This window comes from Pleurodeles waltl, chromosome 10 (assembly GCF_031143425.1).
Source record: "Pleurodeles waltl isolate 20211129_DDA chromosome 10, aPleWal1.hap1.20221129, whole genome shotgun sequence".
Taxonomy (NCBI): Eukaryota; Metazoa; Chordata; class Amphibia; order Caudata; family Salamandridae; genus Pleurodeles; species Pleurodeles waltl.
In genome coordinates, this window is record NC_090449.1 from 55,751,754 (window position 1) to 55,768,891 (window position 17,138).

Below are 17,138 nucleotides of genomic sequence, written 5' to 3' on the forward strand. Positions count from 1 at the left end.
ATGGAGTATTATAATTTTAATCTGTACTCCAGGTTTCTACAAAGGGCAACTAGGCCTGCCACAGTGAAAATAAAAGTTTGGTCCTTGCTCTTGTAGCAACGTGGTAAAATTAATATTCTACATTTTTCACTGTCAATTACCATGCATCCAGCTTTGTGGAATACAAAGATCACATAGGAATGACATACTAATATTTAAAAGGGAGGTTTTTACCTGTCAAAAAAGGATTATTTTAGCAGGTCACCATGCAGGTTGTACAATGCAGCTGTCAGGTTACAAAGGGTAGGCATGTAGCCATGTTAGTACTTATTACCACTGTAGTGGCCAGTACTGTACATGCACCAGTCCAAAAGTGGTGTTTAACTTCTAGGTCCTGGGTGCGCTTTCAACACCATAGATAGGGACGTACAGACAAAGGAAATTTGCCAATCATGAAAAAGTGAATTCAACCATGTTTAAAGTGGGGAGCAGGCTACTTCTGGTTAGCAGGTTAAACTGCAAGAGTTCTACAACCAGCAAAAATATGAAGACCAGCCTTAATGAAGACCAAAAATACAATTTCAAAAGACTCACAGCCTTATAATCTTTTATAGCAATGCATCATGGCTACAACCCATTGACTTTGAGATCACATGCCTCCATCACCACACAATGCACTGCACACAGTCACCGCAGTCATCAGTAGAGCAGGCCCCTTTGCAGGCTGCCACAGTCTTGTTGTCCAGTGCTTTTCTTGAGATTTCTGCACTCTTCCCAGGACTAAAACCTAGCTACTGGCTTTGGAAGTATTTATTGGTAGTATCTCTTGGTTACCCCCTAGCATCTCTGCTGCTGAAACGGTTTACTGTGCACTAACTGTACACAGCATACACAACGCAATTTGATCTTAAAAAGAGGTGCTATTTAAAAATAAGGCTGACTTGCTAGTACACGATCCTTAGCTACTTTCTGTACCTGCTAGATAGGTGTGACTTTTTTTTTAAATACCGCAGTTCACAAAAACAGCGGAAATTAGACAAAATGACACAACTTCAGAGGTCACTCTCTTCCATTAGATCATCTAAAATGTTGAGCCTCGCATTTCTAAGGTGTGTGCAAATCCTCCCATCACATATTGACAGCAAATCCCAGTTCATGACAATGAGGAAAATATGAGAACCATGGCAATTGTTTATTAAAGATTTTTATTGAAGTGCTTTAAGTACTACTAGAAATCATCACAATCCATAATGAACAGCTAATTATGAAAATGTTCATCAATGATTAAAAAAGAAGGAAGCTATAATGACAAACAGAACCCACCATAGTGTTTCAATATATATATATATATATATATATATATATAATTTGTCCACCAATGCTGTCAGTTGGCGCCTTGCACTTGCTGTCAGTGGAAGCGTCAGAGATAAACCACTCTCCCAAACAATTATCTTGACAAAAACGCTGCACTCCTTGAGGTTTTAGTATTTCCACAATTTGAATGACAAAGCAGCTGCATCTCGAAAAAACACCTTGTCATTACAAACTTGGAAATACTAAAACCTCTGGGAGTGTAGCATTTTCATTTGTCAAGCTAGATAGATAGATAGATAGATGTGCAGTCATTTCTTAGCATCAGGTCTAAAGGTGCATCCTGTTAAAGGTCGAGAAAGGCAAAATAATCTAACAAAGAAACTGTTGTGGGGGTGGGGCATAGTTTGATATGGGATGTATGGGGTGTGACACCCTCCTAATATATGCATTCTTGGCCTAATAGTTGGGTCTGGGGCACCAAGTTGGGTTTGCTATTTCTGTGTTGGTTTTTGTGGTTGTGGGCCAAGAGTGAAAGACCTTTGATGTAACCAACAGACAGAGAGAAAGACAGATAGCGATCTGGTATCTGGTTCAAAATATGAAACAAGATAACCTGGAATACATACCGGTTTCCCTGCTTGTCCAGATTATGTGATCCTAAGCAAATATTTTTATTTCACAGAGTCTGCTTCTTATTTATTACATATATGCACAATTTTAAATACTTGAGTTCACTATTAACATTTTTGTTAGGGGCGAGCCATTAATATTGCTAAAAACTATCACTTTTAATGCAGCACTATAATCTGATGTACTAAGGTGAAGTGCTTCTGCATTTTGAAGGAATCCACTTTTTTTTAATTTTGAATAGATTATGTTATATTTTAATATATTGTTTGTTGCACGATTTACATGGCAAACATTTTCATGGCTCTCTTCCTGTAAGTACTCTTAAAGCCAAGCCAGTTCCATGACTTGGCTCTTGTTTGGTTTGCTCTGTTAATTTGCATACACGCTTTCCTCTCTTTGCAACTCAGGCTTAGTACATCAAAACATAGAGCCTTACCCATGTGCACTTATTTGCCAACTCTAAAATCAAGGCTTCTGGTAGCAGAGACGAAGAAGACTGCGTGCAGTAAAAAACTAAGGTCATAGGGCCTGATTCTAACTTTGGAGGACGGTGTTAAACCGTCCCAAAAGTGGCGGATATACCACCAACCGTATTACGAGTTCCATAGGATATAATGGACTCGTAATACGGTAGGTGGTATATCCGCCACTTTTGGGACGGTTTAACACCGTCCTCCAAAGTTAGAATCAGGCCCATAGTCTTTTATCTGACCATAGTCATAAGTTCCCAAGATGCACTAACAAACCCATGTTGGATAGGCACAGGCGAGGCTTCAGTGGGGGTTGATGGGGTTTGAAACCCTTTAAATGCATTCTTGGATTGATAATTGGGTGTGGGAGCCCTGAGTTGGGTCTAAGATGTCTGTGTCAGTTTTTCGGGCGGTTCTCATTTCACTAAGTGGTTTTAACTTGTTCATTTTGTGGATTGGGATAATAAATATATATAGTGACCTGTTTACCAAAAAAGTAGTAAATCTGTGGCCATAGAAGTACTCCTTCAATAGGTGCAAAAGTACTACTTTTTGGAATTCACAACCATTTGCAGTAATAGGCTTGAAAAGCTGCACCAATCTCAAATTTCCAGACATACTACTGGCATTCAAATGCTCAAAAAGTGATGGGATGAATGCATTCAAATAATGTAACCATTGGCAATTGCTCATGGTAGTATTTTTATTGTGCCACTCTAGTTAGAGGCTTACCTAAAGCAAATTAGTACTGATCCTGTTCCTCATGCAAATGTTCATCCCAAACCTCAGTCATCTTACTTCTCCTACCTGCGGCCCCCTTCTTTTCTTATTGGAAAATTTGAGATTGAGACGCCTCCCCTGAATCCTACTGACTTAGCTATGTCCCTGCTTTTGACAGAGAAACTGTAGAAACTGTCCTGCCTTGGATGGTGAGGCAAAAGGTGAAGTTTTGGAGTTACTGAGGTAAAAAAGAGGCTGAAAAGGAGTATCAAAGCCCAGAGGTAGACTTTATTGCTTATTCCTTTACTATTCTCTACTTAGCATCTACTTACCTTTATCATATGTTGTTTAATGTGTAGATGAGTGAAGCGCAGGTCGATAATAAAACTTTGCTAGTATGGTGGGACACTCTTGTAACTGACTCAGCTTTGGCTAAAGAGGAGGTTGTTAAAGTGGGAAAACTATTAATAGGCAAACAAACCTGGGGCACAGCGTTTTCAATCCTGATAATTCAGAGCACCCAACTAATTTCTAGAAGCACCAGTGGAATAACCTGTATATGGAGAAAGCAATAAAAAGTAACACCATTTATGACGTGGGATCTAACAAGCATCACCTTAACATTGCAGTCTCCCGTTATTCCTGCTCAGAGAGTAAGGGCGACATGTATGAATATTTGGAATTGCGATTCCCGGTGGGTCGCAATTAGACCTGCCATATTCATATTAATAAGGGAGGTCTCAATTTGGGACACACCGGGAATCGCAAAAATCACAGGGATGGTGGCCTGCTGGTGTCAGCAGGGTGCCTTGTCTATGATTGCTTTTAAATAAAGCAATCTTTTTTTTCTTAAGCGCATCCCGCTTTCCTTAAAGGAAAACAGGCTGCGTTTAAAAAGAAAAAAATTGCCTGCTCTTAAAAAACATTTTCATATGCATTCACAAAGGGGAAGAGGTCCCTTAGGGACCTCTTCCCCTTTGTGAATGGGTTAGCACCAATTTGAAATTGGTGCTAACTGTGATTGTTTTGCAACCGAATTCAGGGTCACAAAACAATCATACATACCATTTAGATTCAGTATAGGAAGGAACGCCCTGGACACGCCCCTTCCTAATACTGAATCGCAAAACTGAAATTGTAATTCAGTTACTGAATCGCAGTTTGGGCTTTGTACATGCCAAAAAGCATTTTCCTAGTCGCAAACGGGCCGATTCTGTGAATTGGCCCGTTTGCGACTAGAAAAATGCTTTGTACATCTGGGCCTTAATTCCTGCAGACTAAAAGCCACATGGGGAGAGAATCTTAAGATGGATACCCAGTCTCAACAGAGGAAGAAAAATTAGATCCGTCAATCAAAAGATCTCCTCTTCCTTAGAAGAGAACCCTAGGAGTAAAGCAAAAGTGAGGTGGTTGAAGTGTATTTCAGTGTCTACCACCTTAGCCTAAGACTCAGACTTTGAAGTACACTCTACTAAGAAGTCAGATTTAGAGCAGTGAGACCTCTCTTAGGGCCTGATTACGAGTTTGGCGGTGGGAGCACCAGACTGCCAAGGTGGCGGTCTCCTGAAAGTCAACAGGCTGATAGTCCCCGACTGCCAGATTACGAGTTCCTCATGGGGCTGGCGATGGGTTTGCAGGGGGAGGCACAGTGGTGGTTTGGATTTGCTACGGGAGCAAGCCTACAGCTGAAGCTGGCCATACTACCCGGCTGCCAGCATGTTGGGCGCACTGTTCCCATGCACCACATCGTGCATGGGGCAGTACACCTACAGATGTCACAGGCATAGGAGGGGCCCCACATGGGCCCCTACTTCACCCTATATGTGGGCATTCTCCCTGTGGCACTTGTTCTGGGCCGATTACCTGCTTTTCTGCGAACTTGTTCATGACAGAGTCCCTACCATGGGCAGGTCAGCAATCAGGCAGGTCGTAAAACCCACAGCGGTCCCAATGCCGACACCGCCAAAAATGACCACAGCAGACTCCACAGCCGTGGCATTTCCAGGGCTGGTGGTGCCAGAGGTCTGACCGCTTTGCTCAGAATCAGGCAGTCGGACCACCAAGGACAGGGTGGTCGGACCGCCACAATAGCGCAGGTCTCCCAAGCTCGCGGGGAGGATGCCACCACCATGGCGGAGTACCCCCCCAGAGCGTATTACATTGTGCCACTGGGGTTTCTGCCGGGAAGATTGTAGTATGCAGTTCCCGCCAGGCTGCCCAGTGGGATAAGTGCTAAAATATAAGAGAGCCAAGGCCAATAACATAGCACACAGCCCCCTTGGAATGTGCATTCTAACGGTGCTGGGTAAGAAATCCCTGCACTTCCCATGGGCACGGGCAGTGCAGGGGCCTCCCTGGGGCCCTTGACACTGGCTTTCTGCCAGCCTTTTCCTGGCAGGGACCCCACCATTAGAAGGCTGGCGGAAAGCTGAGTTGTAATCAGCCAGGCAGCGCGGACCGTCAGGAACTATTTTCCCAGTGGAGACGATGGTCAGACTGTCAGGACATCAGGATTTTATGTGCAGCTCCTTCAAACAGAATATATTTGTTTGATGGTATATAAGTATTTATTTACTGTTGTTTGTTTGAGAAAAAAGTTTGGGAAATAAAATGCGACCCCGTAACACTTTGGTTACAAATATAATATTTTTGCGCAAGAATCATCCATTAGAACCTACCGGATACCCTCAAACTATTTGCGCCTATACTTGTACAACTCACTTTATCATGGGGGATAGGGACTTCGGATAGCTCAATATTTTAGCAGGACTGTTTATTAAATATTTTATATTTTACATGAATGCTTCTTTCCTCTGGGTAATAATACTTATGGGTTTTGGACTGGTTGGGTGGTGAGAAATAAAATATTCCTTGCATAATGTCATGCTTAGCATCTGTATCTTGCCTTGCCATTTAATGATAATTTTTTTTCTTCTTTTTATTCATATTGTTTTAATATGTTTTTATGTCTATTGTATCTTTTATGTTTATACTCTGTACACTGAATAAAGAACAAAAAGTCAAACATGGTGTCAGATAAAGCTTTGGGAGCTAGTTCCATTAAAGTGCATGCAGCATACACCATTCAGATTTCTAGATTGTAGAGCAGAGACTCAAGTACTTGTAGAGATTAAAATGTACAGGCCATCTTAAAAAATGTGCGAATTTCAGTGGTCAACAGAAAGGTTAAAAACGTGGGGGAGTGGTGAACAAGGATATGTGGTATATCATGTGTTTTGGGATTTACTACAGGGCTGAGGGTCTTAGTCATTTTGACAGACGTTCTATTGCATGATCAAGATCTTCAATAGGAATTTCATAGAGACAGAGAAGGGACCAGGATGTGACTCCCTGCTTTTCTGAGAGCAGTGATTCACTAAAAGGAAGACTGCGGAGCATGGTGGAAGTTGGATACAGAAAAAAGAAAAGTGAAAAGAATTGTGATAAATCTCCATTTAACAGTTGGAAAGGAAGGAGAAGAATCAATATATGTATGTAGATGATTAATGTTAATTTTCTTACATTGAATGTGAACAGTTATACCTATGAAAAAAGAGTTGAAATTGTTATGCTGTCGGAGTCTAATCTCACCACTTGTTATAAGGATCTGTCTTCAATGTATTTATTATCATTTCGATTTATGCCATTTTTTTATGAACTAAATTGATCACAATTTATGATCAAATAATCTGCTAATAATCTGTCCTCAAATCTGCTCATCCAGTCCATACAGATCTATGATCTTTTCCTTATCTCACCTAATATGTGTAATGGGACGCCAGTGCCACGAGGAGGATGCCACTGCAATGCCAGTGGCGTCCCCCCTTTTCATATTACAATGTTCCCTCTGGCCTGACCGGTGGGAACATTGTAAATCGACGCTCCCTCTGGGCTGACCGGCGGGAACAATGCTATGGTATTTGTCTTGGCTCCCTTAAGGAAGTGGAGGCCAATACCAACGCACAACAGCTCCTTCGAAATGCACATTGTCTGCAAAGCTGGGCATGGGGGCCCTTGCACTGCTCATGGCATGGGTATGGGAAGTGCAGGGCCCCCCTTTGGTCCCCAGCACTAGCTTTAAACCAGCCTTTCCATGGAAGGGTGACTCCCATGAAAAGGCTGGCGGAAAGCTTAGTTGTGATCAGCACAGCGCCGCCGTGGCTGAGTACAACTCAGACCACTGTCAGCCAGTTGGGAACAATTGTCCAGGTGGTGACAGGGGTCTTTAGGCAGTCCGACAAGGTTGTAATGGAGGTGGGACTGCCTGAAGGTGGGACTGTCTGAAGGCCACCACACTCATAATGAGGCCCTTAGAATGTCAGTGAACTTAGTGACATTACAAGTGTTTTATGTGGGCAAGATTTATCAGGTACTGAGCACATCTTTAATTTAATATGGAGGATACTGGCACTTCTCGATAGGGGTGTAGTGCTTTTCATTGAGGAGTACCAGGGCTTCAGTGTACCCAAGGTTTGGTAAGTACTCACATATCTGTATTTCCATTTCAGGAACTAGACCTTACTATGATGAGCTTCAGACTGGGATTGCAAATGTAGAAAGTTGAAATAATGGAGAAAAGTAAATGGGTGAGTGTAGTATGCATGAGAGGATAGTAAGAGAACCTTGAGGAGTAGTGTAGAACTGGGTGAGGTCATAGAACTGTGAGGTAGGAGAGGAGGCTGTGAGTTGAGCTGGCAGTTGGATGCTGTTTGGATGGGACCTCTGTCATTGGAATAAACTCATATTGGATTACGTCTGTGGCATCTTTCTTTCATCTTGGAGCAGCTTAAAGAACATTACACTGGCGACGAGGTGGGATCAGAGATTTTTTAACCCTGTGCCTCCATCATTCCATCGTAAAAAGGGGAACAGAGGTCTCAACAAGGAACAAGCAACAAGGAACAAAGAACGGTGAGCGTCTTTCCGCTTTCAAGGAAGTTTTACATGTTTTTTTCTGTAAGCGCGTCCATTTAAAACAATTTTTGACGTTTTTTGGCTGGAGCCGGCAGTTGGATGCGTGCCGGCTGTCTCGCGTCCATCGCCATGGAAACTGTTTAGCTCCAGGCGCGTGTCAGCTGAGCCGCGTGCATTCCATGAATATTTGGAGCATGCCGCGCGTCAGCTGTGCTGCGTGCGTTTCCAGGGAGATGTAATACGCGTGCCACTCCGCTTTCTCGATGTGCATAAAACAGAAGCCGAAACAAGATATTGACTTCAACTGAACTGTGCGCCAGCTGCATCGTCTGTATTTTTTTATAGCTGTAGCTATAAGCGGAGTGTCTACTGGGTTCTACAAGGATCTAAGGAGTAACCTGACATGAAATTCCAGAGTGCAGTGAATACCACAAACAAAGCAGATAGTAGTCGGAAAGGGATAATAATTCACGATTTACTCTGTGAATTAGTAAACAAATTAGGAATACATTCCTAATTTGTGAGTCTTTGTTTTTCAACCGTGTTGTCCCAGTAAAAGACTTTTGGAGGCTGCTTTGGAAGCTGCAGTTTCTTTCAAACAGGAAGTTCTTCATGATGCAGAATGTCACTGCACCTTCTTTTTTTTTGGCCATGCCAGGAGAACCACCTATTAAATGGCAAAAGTGGAAGAAGGTTTTTGAGAGATATGCAAAGGTGTGTGCCGCATCTTTAAGCATTGAAAGGAAGACTGCGCTACTTTTACATAGTTTAGGTTCAGAGGGTCAGGAAGTGTTTGATAATCTTCCGGACATTTTTGATGAGAACCTAAATGAATATGAGATTTGCCTAGAAAAACTTGATAGACATTACATTCCAAAAATTAGTACTATACTAGAAAGATATCATTTTGGCAGGAGGAATCAAGAAGAGTGTGAAACTGTGGAAGGGTATGTTACAGCCCTTAGAAAATTGGCTTCATCTTGCAAGTTTGGACCTTTGTCAGAGGAGAGGATAAGAGATCAGTTTATGTTGGGCTGTAACATAGAAAGAGTTAGGGAGGAAATTTGGCAAAAGGATGATCCATCATTGGATGAAGTCTTAGTGTTAGCCAAGAAAATTGAACACTCACTGATGTGTGTTAAAACAATAAAGAAGGAAGAGGACAAGAGGGAAGAGGTACAACTGGTAAAGGACAAACGAGAGATTCCAGCAAAGCAGAATTATAGGAAGGAAAAGAGAACTATTTTTCAAGGGAAGTGTTTTCGTTGTGGCAAGCAGGGTCACATGGCGAATGATAAGAACTGCACGGCAATTAAGGTGGTTTGCAACTTGTGTAAAAAGAAAGGGCATTTTGCTAGTGTGTGCAAATCAAAAAATAGTGTATATGGTGTCAATAATGATTCAGACACCAATGATGGGGACGAATTCGAATGTGGCCAGATTGTCCTTCAGATTGGAGGAGAGAGAAGAAAAGGACCTGTTGATGAAGTTTTGGTGGATGGTGAAAGAACTAAGGTTCTGTTCGATTCTGGAGCAAAGATAACCATCATTTCAAAAGAGTTGTATTTGGGAAAACTCAAAGACAAAGTAAAGTTATGTAAACCAGATATAACGCCTCATGCATATGGTGGACAACCTATTAAGCTGCATGGGTATTTTTGGGGTATACTTCAATATAAACACAAATATACTAATGCGAAGATTTATGTATCCAAAAAGGGGGACTGTGTTCTGAGTTGGTTCCATCAGAAAGATTTGGACGTGATACTTGATCCAAATAATGACCCCCCTGTGAAAATTAGAGATCAAGTGGGGGTGAATGAGATTGTGGAATCTGGAGGGGCTACTGCTCAACAAACCACAGGTAATGTTGATTTTGTGGAAAAACTCAAATTGAGAGTTCCTGTGATTTTTCAAAATAAACTGGGGTGTCTTCGACACTATGTGCATCATATTCGCCTCAAAGAAGGAGCAAAACCAGTATGCAGCAAAGTTCGTGGTGTACCAGTAGCTTTGCGGGAAGAAATGAAATTGGAACTCGGGAGACTTCAGAAGGAAGGGATCATCGAAGAAGTCGAGGGAACTGAATGGTTGGCACCAGTGGTTGCAGCCAGGAAACCAAATGGGAGTCTTCGCTTATGTGTGGACTTGAGAGAGTTAAACAAACAAGTGATTGTAGATAGATATCCTTTGCCAAACATTTCAGATATGTTGATGTTATTGCAAGGAGCAAAAGTGTTTTCTACAATAGATCTGACGTCGGCATATCATCAGATTAGATTAACTGAACAATCTAAAGATCTCACTGCTTTTATCACTCCATTTGGAACATTTAGGAACACCAGGTTACCATTTGGGTTGATATCTGCAGCCTCGGTCTTTCAAAGGATGTTGGAGAAAGTTTTGAAGGATTTGGAGGGTGTTAGAATTTACCAAGACGATGTCTTGGTATTTGGGAAAAATAGTTCTGAGCATGAAAGAAGAGTATTGGGAGTCTTGGAGAGGCTGGGAGAGTGTGGTTTGACCGTTAAAATGGAGAAGTGTAAATTTCAAAGGGACTCCATTGAGTATTTGGGACATACGATCACTGGAGCAGGTATATCACCAAAGAAAGAACTGGTAGATACCATTAAGAAGTTACAGTCACCACTTAATAAAGAGGAACTGATGAAGTTCATTGGGATGGCTGAGTATTATGGGAAATTTATCAAGAATTTTGCGGAATTGTGTGTGAATATGAGGAGATTATTACGGAAAGGAGTAGAGTTTGTATGGAGTGAGGAGTGTGAAAGTGAATTTAAAGGAATTAAAGAGGAGTTAGTTAAGGCTCCCAAATTGAAGAATTTTAATCCTAATCTTTCATCAGTTTTGATCACTGATGCCAGTGCGAAAGGTCTTGGAGCTGTTCTGCAACAAGGTGATCATAAGTCTGAGCAAGTGGTTTTGTTTTTGTCGCGAGCTCTAAGAAATGCTGAGTTGAACTACTCAGTAATAGAGAAGGAAGCTTTAGCAGTACACTGGGCTGTGAAAAAGCTCAAGAACTTGCTGTGGGGCACCAAGTTTGAGGTTAGAACAGATCATAAACCCCTTTGTGAGATCTTTAAAAGGAAAGGAATTGATGCGATATCAAGTAGGATCACGAAGTGGGTAGTATCATTACAGGACTTTGATTTTGAGATTAGATACATTCCTGGAGCGCAAAATAGGGTGGCTGACACATTATCAAGGCTGGTACGCTTGACAAAAGATAACCAGTTGGCAGAAGGGAGTGAAGAGGATTTGGATGATGAGATGGTATGTGAAATTGAAGGAAGTGGGTTTGATGACAGTGTTGTGACTAAGGAGAGATGGAGGAGAGAATGTGAATTAGATTGCACAATGGTTGAAATACTTTCCTTGGTAGAGAGAGGTTGGAAAAACAGAAATGAAGGGAGTTTGGAGACGCAGAAGTTTTGGCATGTGAGAGGGGAATTGTCAAGTAGAGATGGTCTGTTGTTTAGGGGTACAAGACTAATTCCTCCCATCACGTTGAGACAGGAGCTTATTTCTCTTGCCCACTCGGGTCATCAAGGTGTTTCAAAAACCAAAGGAAGATTGCGTTTGACATACTGGTGGCCAGGAATGGACAGTCAGGTAGAGAGGATCATTAGAGAGTGTATGCAGTGTGTTATGAGCGAGAAATCTATCAAACCCAGGGTCCAACCCATGGAGATTAGAGATCGTCCCACTCAACCGTGGGAGGAAGTTGCGCTTGATATTTTAGGACCTATTCGTGGAGAGGGTTGTGATGTATATCTCCTCGTGCTGGTGGATGTTTTCTCAAGGTGGCCGGAGATTAAATTTACCAGGGGCATTGAGACAAAGCATGTCATTGGTTTTTTGAAAGAAGTGTTTGGCAGAGAGGGTTTTCCCAAAGTTATCCTCACTGACAATGGTGTGCAGTTGGTGTCGAGGGAGATGGAACAATTTTTAGCGGACTGTTCCATACGGCACAAGAAGTGTGCGTTTTATCATCCCGAAACCAACGGTATGGTAGAGCGTTTCAATAGGGTATTGAAGGAGACTATAGCGCTGGCCAAGGGTAGTGGATTGAATTGGAGGAAAGAAGTGACGAAAAGGGTTGAGGCTTACAGGGTCTCACCTCACTCCACTACAGGTAAAACACCATTTGAATTACTCAGAGCCAGACACCCTAATACCTTGTTGTCTCCCAGGTGGGTGAATGATATGGAGTCAAGGACAGGTGTGATTTTGTCAGATGGATGTTGGAGAGAGGGGGAGCAAAAGAAAATAGAAGCTCGGAAAAAGTATTTTGATTCAAGAAAGTCAACACAAACAACTAAAGTTAAAGTAGGTGATTGGGTACTTATTCGGGGACCTTTGAACAAAGGGAGAGGCATGAATAAGTCTAAGCCTATAAGAGTAGTTAAAGTGTTCAACAATGCGGTAAGAACAGAAGATTCTAAGATGTGGAATCTTAATCGGGTGGTGGTTCTCAGATGTAATAGGTTTAGGAACACTATTAATGATAGTTTGGTCAATTTTGTTAATTAGAACATATGTTGTAGCAATGTTATTTTCTTCATGCTTATTATTGAACAAATGTATATAGTAATTTTTGTTTAATTTTTAGTTATTAATGTTTGGTTTTTTATTTTTAGTTATTATTGTTAGTTGATAAAAGGGGGAGGTGTGTAGTATGCATGAGAGGATAGTAAGAGAACCTTGAGGAGTAGTGTAGAACTGGGTGAGGTCATAGAACTGTGAGGTAGGAGAGGAGGCTGTGAGTTGAGCTGGCAGTTGGATGCTGTTTGGATGGGACCTCTGTCATTGGAATAAACTCATATTGGATTACGTCTGTGGCATCTTTCTTTCATCTTGGAGCAGCTTAAAGAACATTACAGTGAGTTCTTTACTCACTGAGAACTCACTGCAATTCACCATATTATATATTCTAACAAGCTCACCTTTTTCTTTGCACACACTGCTGTTTCTCTACCCAGGCCTCTCTAGAGAACTGATCGATCCAAATACAAATTTGATGTGCAAGCTTGAGGAGGCTTTGGTGGTATTTGACTAAGGTAGTTTGCGGGTATTTGAATTGCTTCCTGATTAGATTATTAACTTCCATGACATGCAAGTGAGCTATGCTACTCTGTTTCCTTTACTCTATGATGTGGATGAGGTTGAGAGCTAGGCGTAAACTGGCTGCCAAGTGCATTCACCATTCACATTGTGTTCACACATTTGATCATATAGTTCTGTGCCAATTTCCTCTGCATCTGGGTGGATATCCCATGGATTGGTTCCATCTAATATGCAGTAATTTCTTGATTCACCATAGCAATCCCATTGAAAGCAGATCTAAAAGAATGAAAACGGAAACCACCTTCATTAAGAAGAAACTGAGTTAACTACATGTGCAATTTTGAGTAAAACTTAGCAAAATAACTCTTCTGATTACAATTATTTTAAAACAACATTTTAAAAGGTTTTATATGACTCAAAGAATCTGGGCCAAACATACTAATATTGGATTTGCAAAAAGTGGTCACAAATTACGCTCTGAGTTTTTGTAAACCCACTGAGATTTTGCAAACCAACTTTCATACTATTAGCTTGCATAACAAAATCATCATCCAGAGTCGGTGGCGGTCTGTCCAACAGCATGAATAATAATGAGGTAGACAAATTGTGACTCACTACGATTAAAGGCCGTTACAGGGATGGTGGCCTGTTGGGCCGTGTCTGTGACTTCTTTTTGAAAATAGTTTTTTATTTTTTAAATGCAGCCCATTTTGCTCGTAGGACACAGGCTGAATTAACAAAAAAGTATATATAATATTATTTTTGAAATACTTTTTTTTACACTTACCAAGGGAGTCCAAACCCCATCAATGGTTTGCAATGACAAATGTGGTCACACACCATTCATATACAGCACTCCAAATTGCAATTTGGAAGGGATGTCCTAAACACGATCCTTACATGTTGCAATTTGGTATGCATTTCTAACCTCATTTTGCAATTCTGCAAGCACTTACTGAACAGCAACATGGGCTTAGAACATGGTAAAAGGCCATTTGGTGGTCAAAAATTCTGTGATTTAGTAAATCACAGGGTTTGTGTCTGCTAATCAGCTTACAATATCTGGCCGCTCATTTTGTTTCACTGCCAGTTGTCTGTGGGACCTATACTGCACAAAAAAGATAATTTGTGATGAACTGTTTAGTCCTAATATAAAATTAAGGGCCTGATTATGATTTAGGCGGACAGGAAGACCCGTCCGCCTAACTTCCAACAGGGAGGTTTCCGCTTTACTGTCTACCTCCCTATCAGGAGAATTATGACTTTCCCCTGGGCTGACGGGTAGAGACCAAGGTCTCTGCCTTCAGCCCAGCGGGAAAGTGGCGGTAGCATTGTTGCCTGCTTGTAATCAAGCTGGCGGCAATGCTGCCGCCCACAGGGGGCACCAGCACCCATGCAATGCTCACTGCCTGCACAGCAGACAGTGAGCATTGCGAGGGTGCTGGGCAGTTTGCCCACTGCATTGCCCATGCCAAGTGCATGGGCACTGCAGGGTCCCCCTTGTGGCCCCCTGCACCTGTTCTCCGACAACCTTTTCATGGCACTAAAACTGCCATTTAGAGGCTGGCGGAGAACCAGGTGGTAGTCAGTACGCAGCGCCACTCTGGCTGATTGCTACCTGCACACGCCATCAACCCGTCAAATGACCGATAGGTGGAGACGGTGGTACCCTGGCGGTCTGACCACCAAGATGTCATGAGGACCGGCCCTACATTTTTTATGTATTCCTTTCTTTTTAACATTTTAATTTTTGTCCTCATATATGGATCAGAGTAGACAGTGCTGCACCAGCAAGGTTGCTTAGGTGTGGGCATAGCAAGTGGCTAGAATTCACATTTGGAAGCTAAATACAGCTATTGCGAGTTGTTTTGCCTGAAATAGGAAATAGCATGCTCAGCCAGTTTTATTGGATCAAAAAACACATGAAGATCACTATGCAGGGACAAATGAGGGATCACTAGGCTAAAGGTATTTTGACCTTCACTAACGAATTTTGTATAACCCTGGTGCTGCTTATTTACCTTTTACTACTGAGATTGTTTTACTGATATTTTAACCTGTTTTTACATGCCCGTGTTCAGTGGCATTTTGACACTACTCTCCTCACTGAAATGGCCAATTTCCACCCTCCTGCTTGTTCTAACTAGAGCCGCCATTTTAGGAGGGGGTCTGGTCTTTCTTGCCTGCAGCTTCGGCCCACTATAAAGGGCTTTGTTAGAAATGGGGTCTTTGGTTGACAGTCAGGTTACCCCCTGTTCAAGCAAGGACCCTCACTCTAGTCAGGGTAAAAGAGAATCACCCTCAGCTAACCCCTGCTTACCCGCTTGGTAGCTTGGCAGAGCAGTAGGCTTAACTTCAGAGCGCTAGGTGTAAAGTATTTGTACCAACACACACAGTAACTTCATGTAAACACTACAAAATGACACAACACCGGTTTAGAAAAATAGGAAATATTTATCTAAACAAAACAAGACCAAAACGACAAAAATCTGACATACACAAGTTAAGTTATGAATTTTTAAAGATTAAACTCAAAAATAGCGCTTAGAAACAAAAAATGCTTTGATGAGATGTTAACACGGCGTCGTGACGGACTCGTTCCCAACAAGCCGACACCAGCTGCGCCAGACTTTGGTGAAGAGTGAAAACAAGCCGAGACGCGAAGTCGGGAATCGCGGCGTCTGTGCGAAACATTGAATCCGTGCCCTTCAAGCGGCGTCGGTCACAACGTGGTGCGGCGACTTCCACGGAGTCGCGAACTTCAGCGGGGCTGCTGCGGCGTCGGGCCTGCGAAGAGCGTCGCGTTCCAGCGAAGGTCACGGCATCAGGTGCAGGCGGCGTTACCGGATTCAGCAGCGGCGTCGGTCCGAAGTCGTCCGAAGTCGATTTCCTTGGATTCCACCAGCTTTCCTTTCAAGGGCCCAGGGACTGGATAGGGCACCACTTGTCGGGCAGGAGTCTCTCCAGAGACTCCAGGTGCTGGCAGAGAGAAGTCTTTGCTGTCCCTGAGACTTCAAACAACAGGAGGCAAGCTCTAACTCAAGCCCTTGGAGATTTCTTCACAAGATGGAAGGCACACAAAGTCCAGTCTTTGCCCTCTTACTCTGGCAGAAGCAGCACTGCAGGAAAGCTCCACAAAGCACAGTCACAGGCAGGGCAGCACTTCTTCCTCAGCTATCAGCTCTTCTCCAGGCAGAGGTTCCTCTTGGTTCCAGAAGTGTTTCTAAAGTCTGTAGATTTGGGTGCCCTTCTTATACCCATTTTAGTCTTTGAAGTCACCTTTCTTCAAAGGGGACTCACACCTACTTGTGAAATCCTGCCTTGCACAGGCAAGGCATCAGATACACAGCAGGGGGTTGGAGCCGGCATTGTCAGAGGCAGGCACAGTCCTTTCAGATGAGAGTGACCACTCCACCCCTCCATCCTAGCAGAGATGGCTAATCAGGAAATGCAGGTTACACCCCAGCCCCCCCCTTTGTGTCACTGTCTAGTGCGAGGTGAAAAACAACCCAACTGTCAAACTGACCCAGACAGGCAATCCACAAACAAGACAGAGTCACAGAATGGTTTAAGCAAGAAAATGCTCACTTTCTAAAAGTGGCATTTTCAAACTCACAATCTTAAAATCAACTTTACTAAAAGATGTATTTTTAAATTGTGAGTTCAGGGACCCAAAACTCCACATGTCCATCTACTCTCTAGGGGAATCTACACTTTAATCATATTTAAAGGTAGCCCCCATGTTATCCTATGAGAGAGACAGGCCTTGCAACATTGAAAAACGAAATTGGCAGTATTTCACTGTCAGGACATATAAACTACATTACTATATGTCCCACCTTATCCATAGACTGCACCCTGCCCTTTGGGCTACCTAGGGCCTACCTTAGGGGTGCCTTACATGTAAGAAAAGGGAAGGTTTAGGCCTGGCAAGTGGGTACACTTGCCAAGTCGAATTTACAGTGTAAAAATACACTTACAGACACTGCAGTGGCAGGTCTGAGACATGATTACAGGGTTACT

The 17,138-nt window shown here is 42.6% G+C and overlaps 1 protein-coding gene across 2 annotated transcripts in view; it reads right to left on the reverse strand.

The window, feature by feature from the left end:
• The window catches only part of LOC138261028 (metalloproteinase inhibitor 1-like), a 76,492-nt gene that overhangs the window by 19,682 nt on the left and 39,672 nt on the right, over nucleotides 1-17,138 (reverse strand). The window contains exon 5 of one of the 2 annotated variants that reach the window (XM_069209642.1): nucleotides 4,275-13,391. The exons of the other annotated variant lie outside the window; for it this stretch is intronic. Within the exon in view, the coding sequence (XP_069065743.1) occupies nucleotides 13,221-13,391 (171 nt within the window). The 3' untranslated portion in view covers nucleotides 4,275-13,220. Of the gene's footprint in view, nucleotides 1-4,274; nucleotides 13,392-17,138 lie in introns of those variants that run through there. 2 annotated transcript variants of the gene reach the window in all.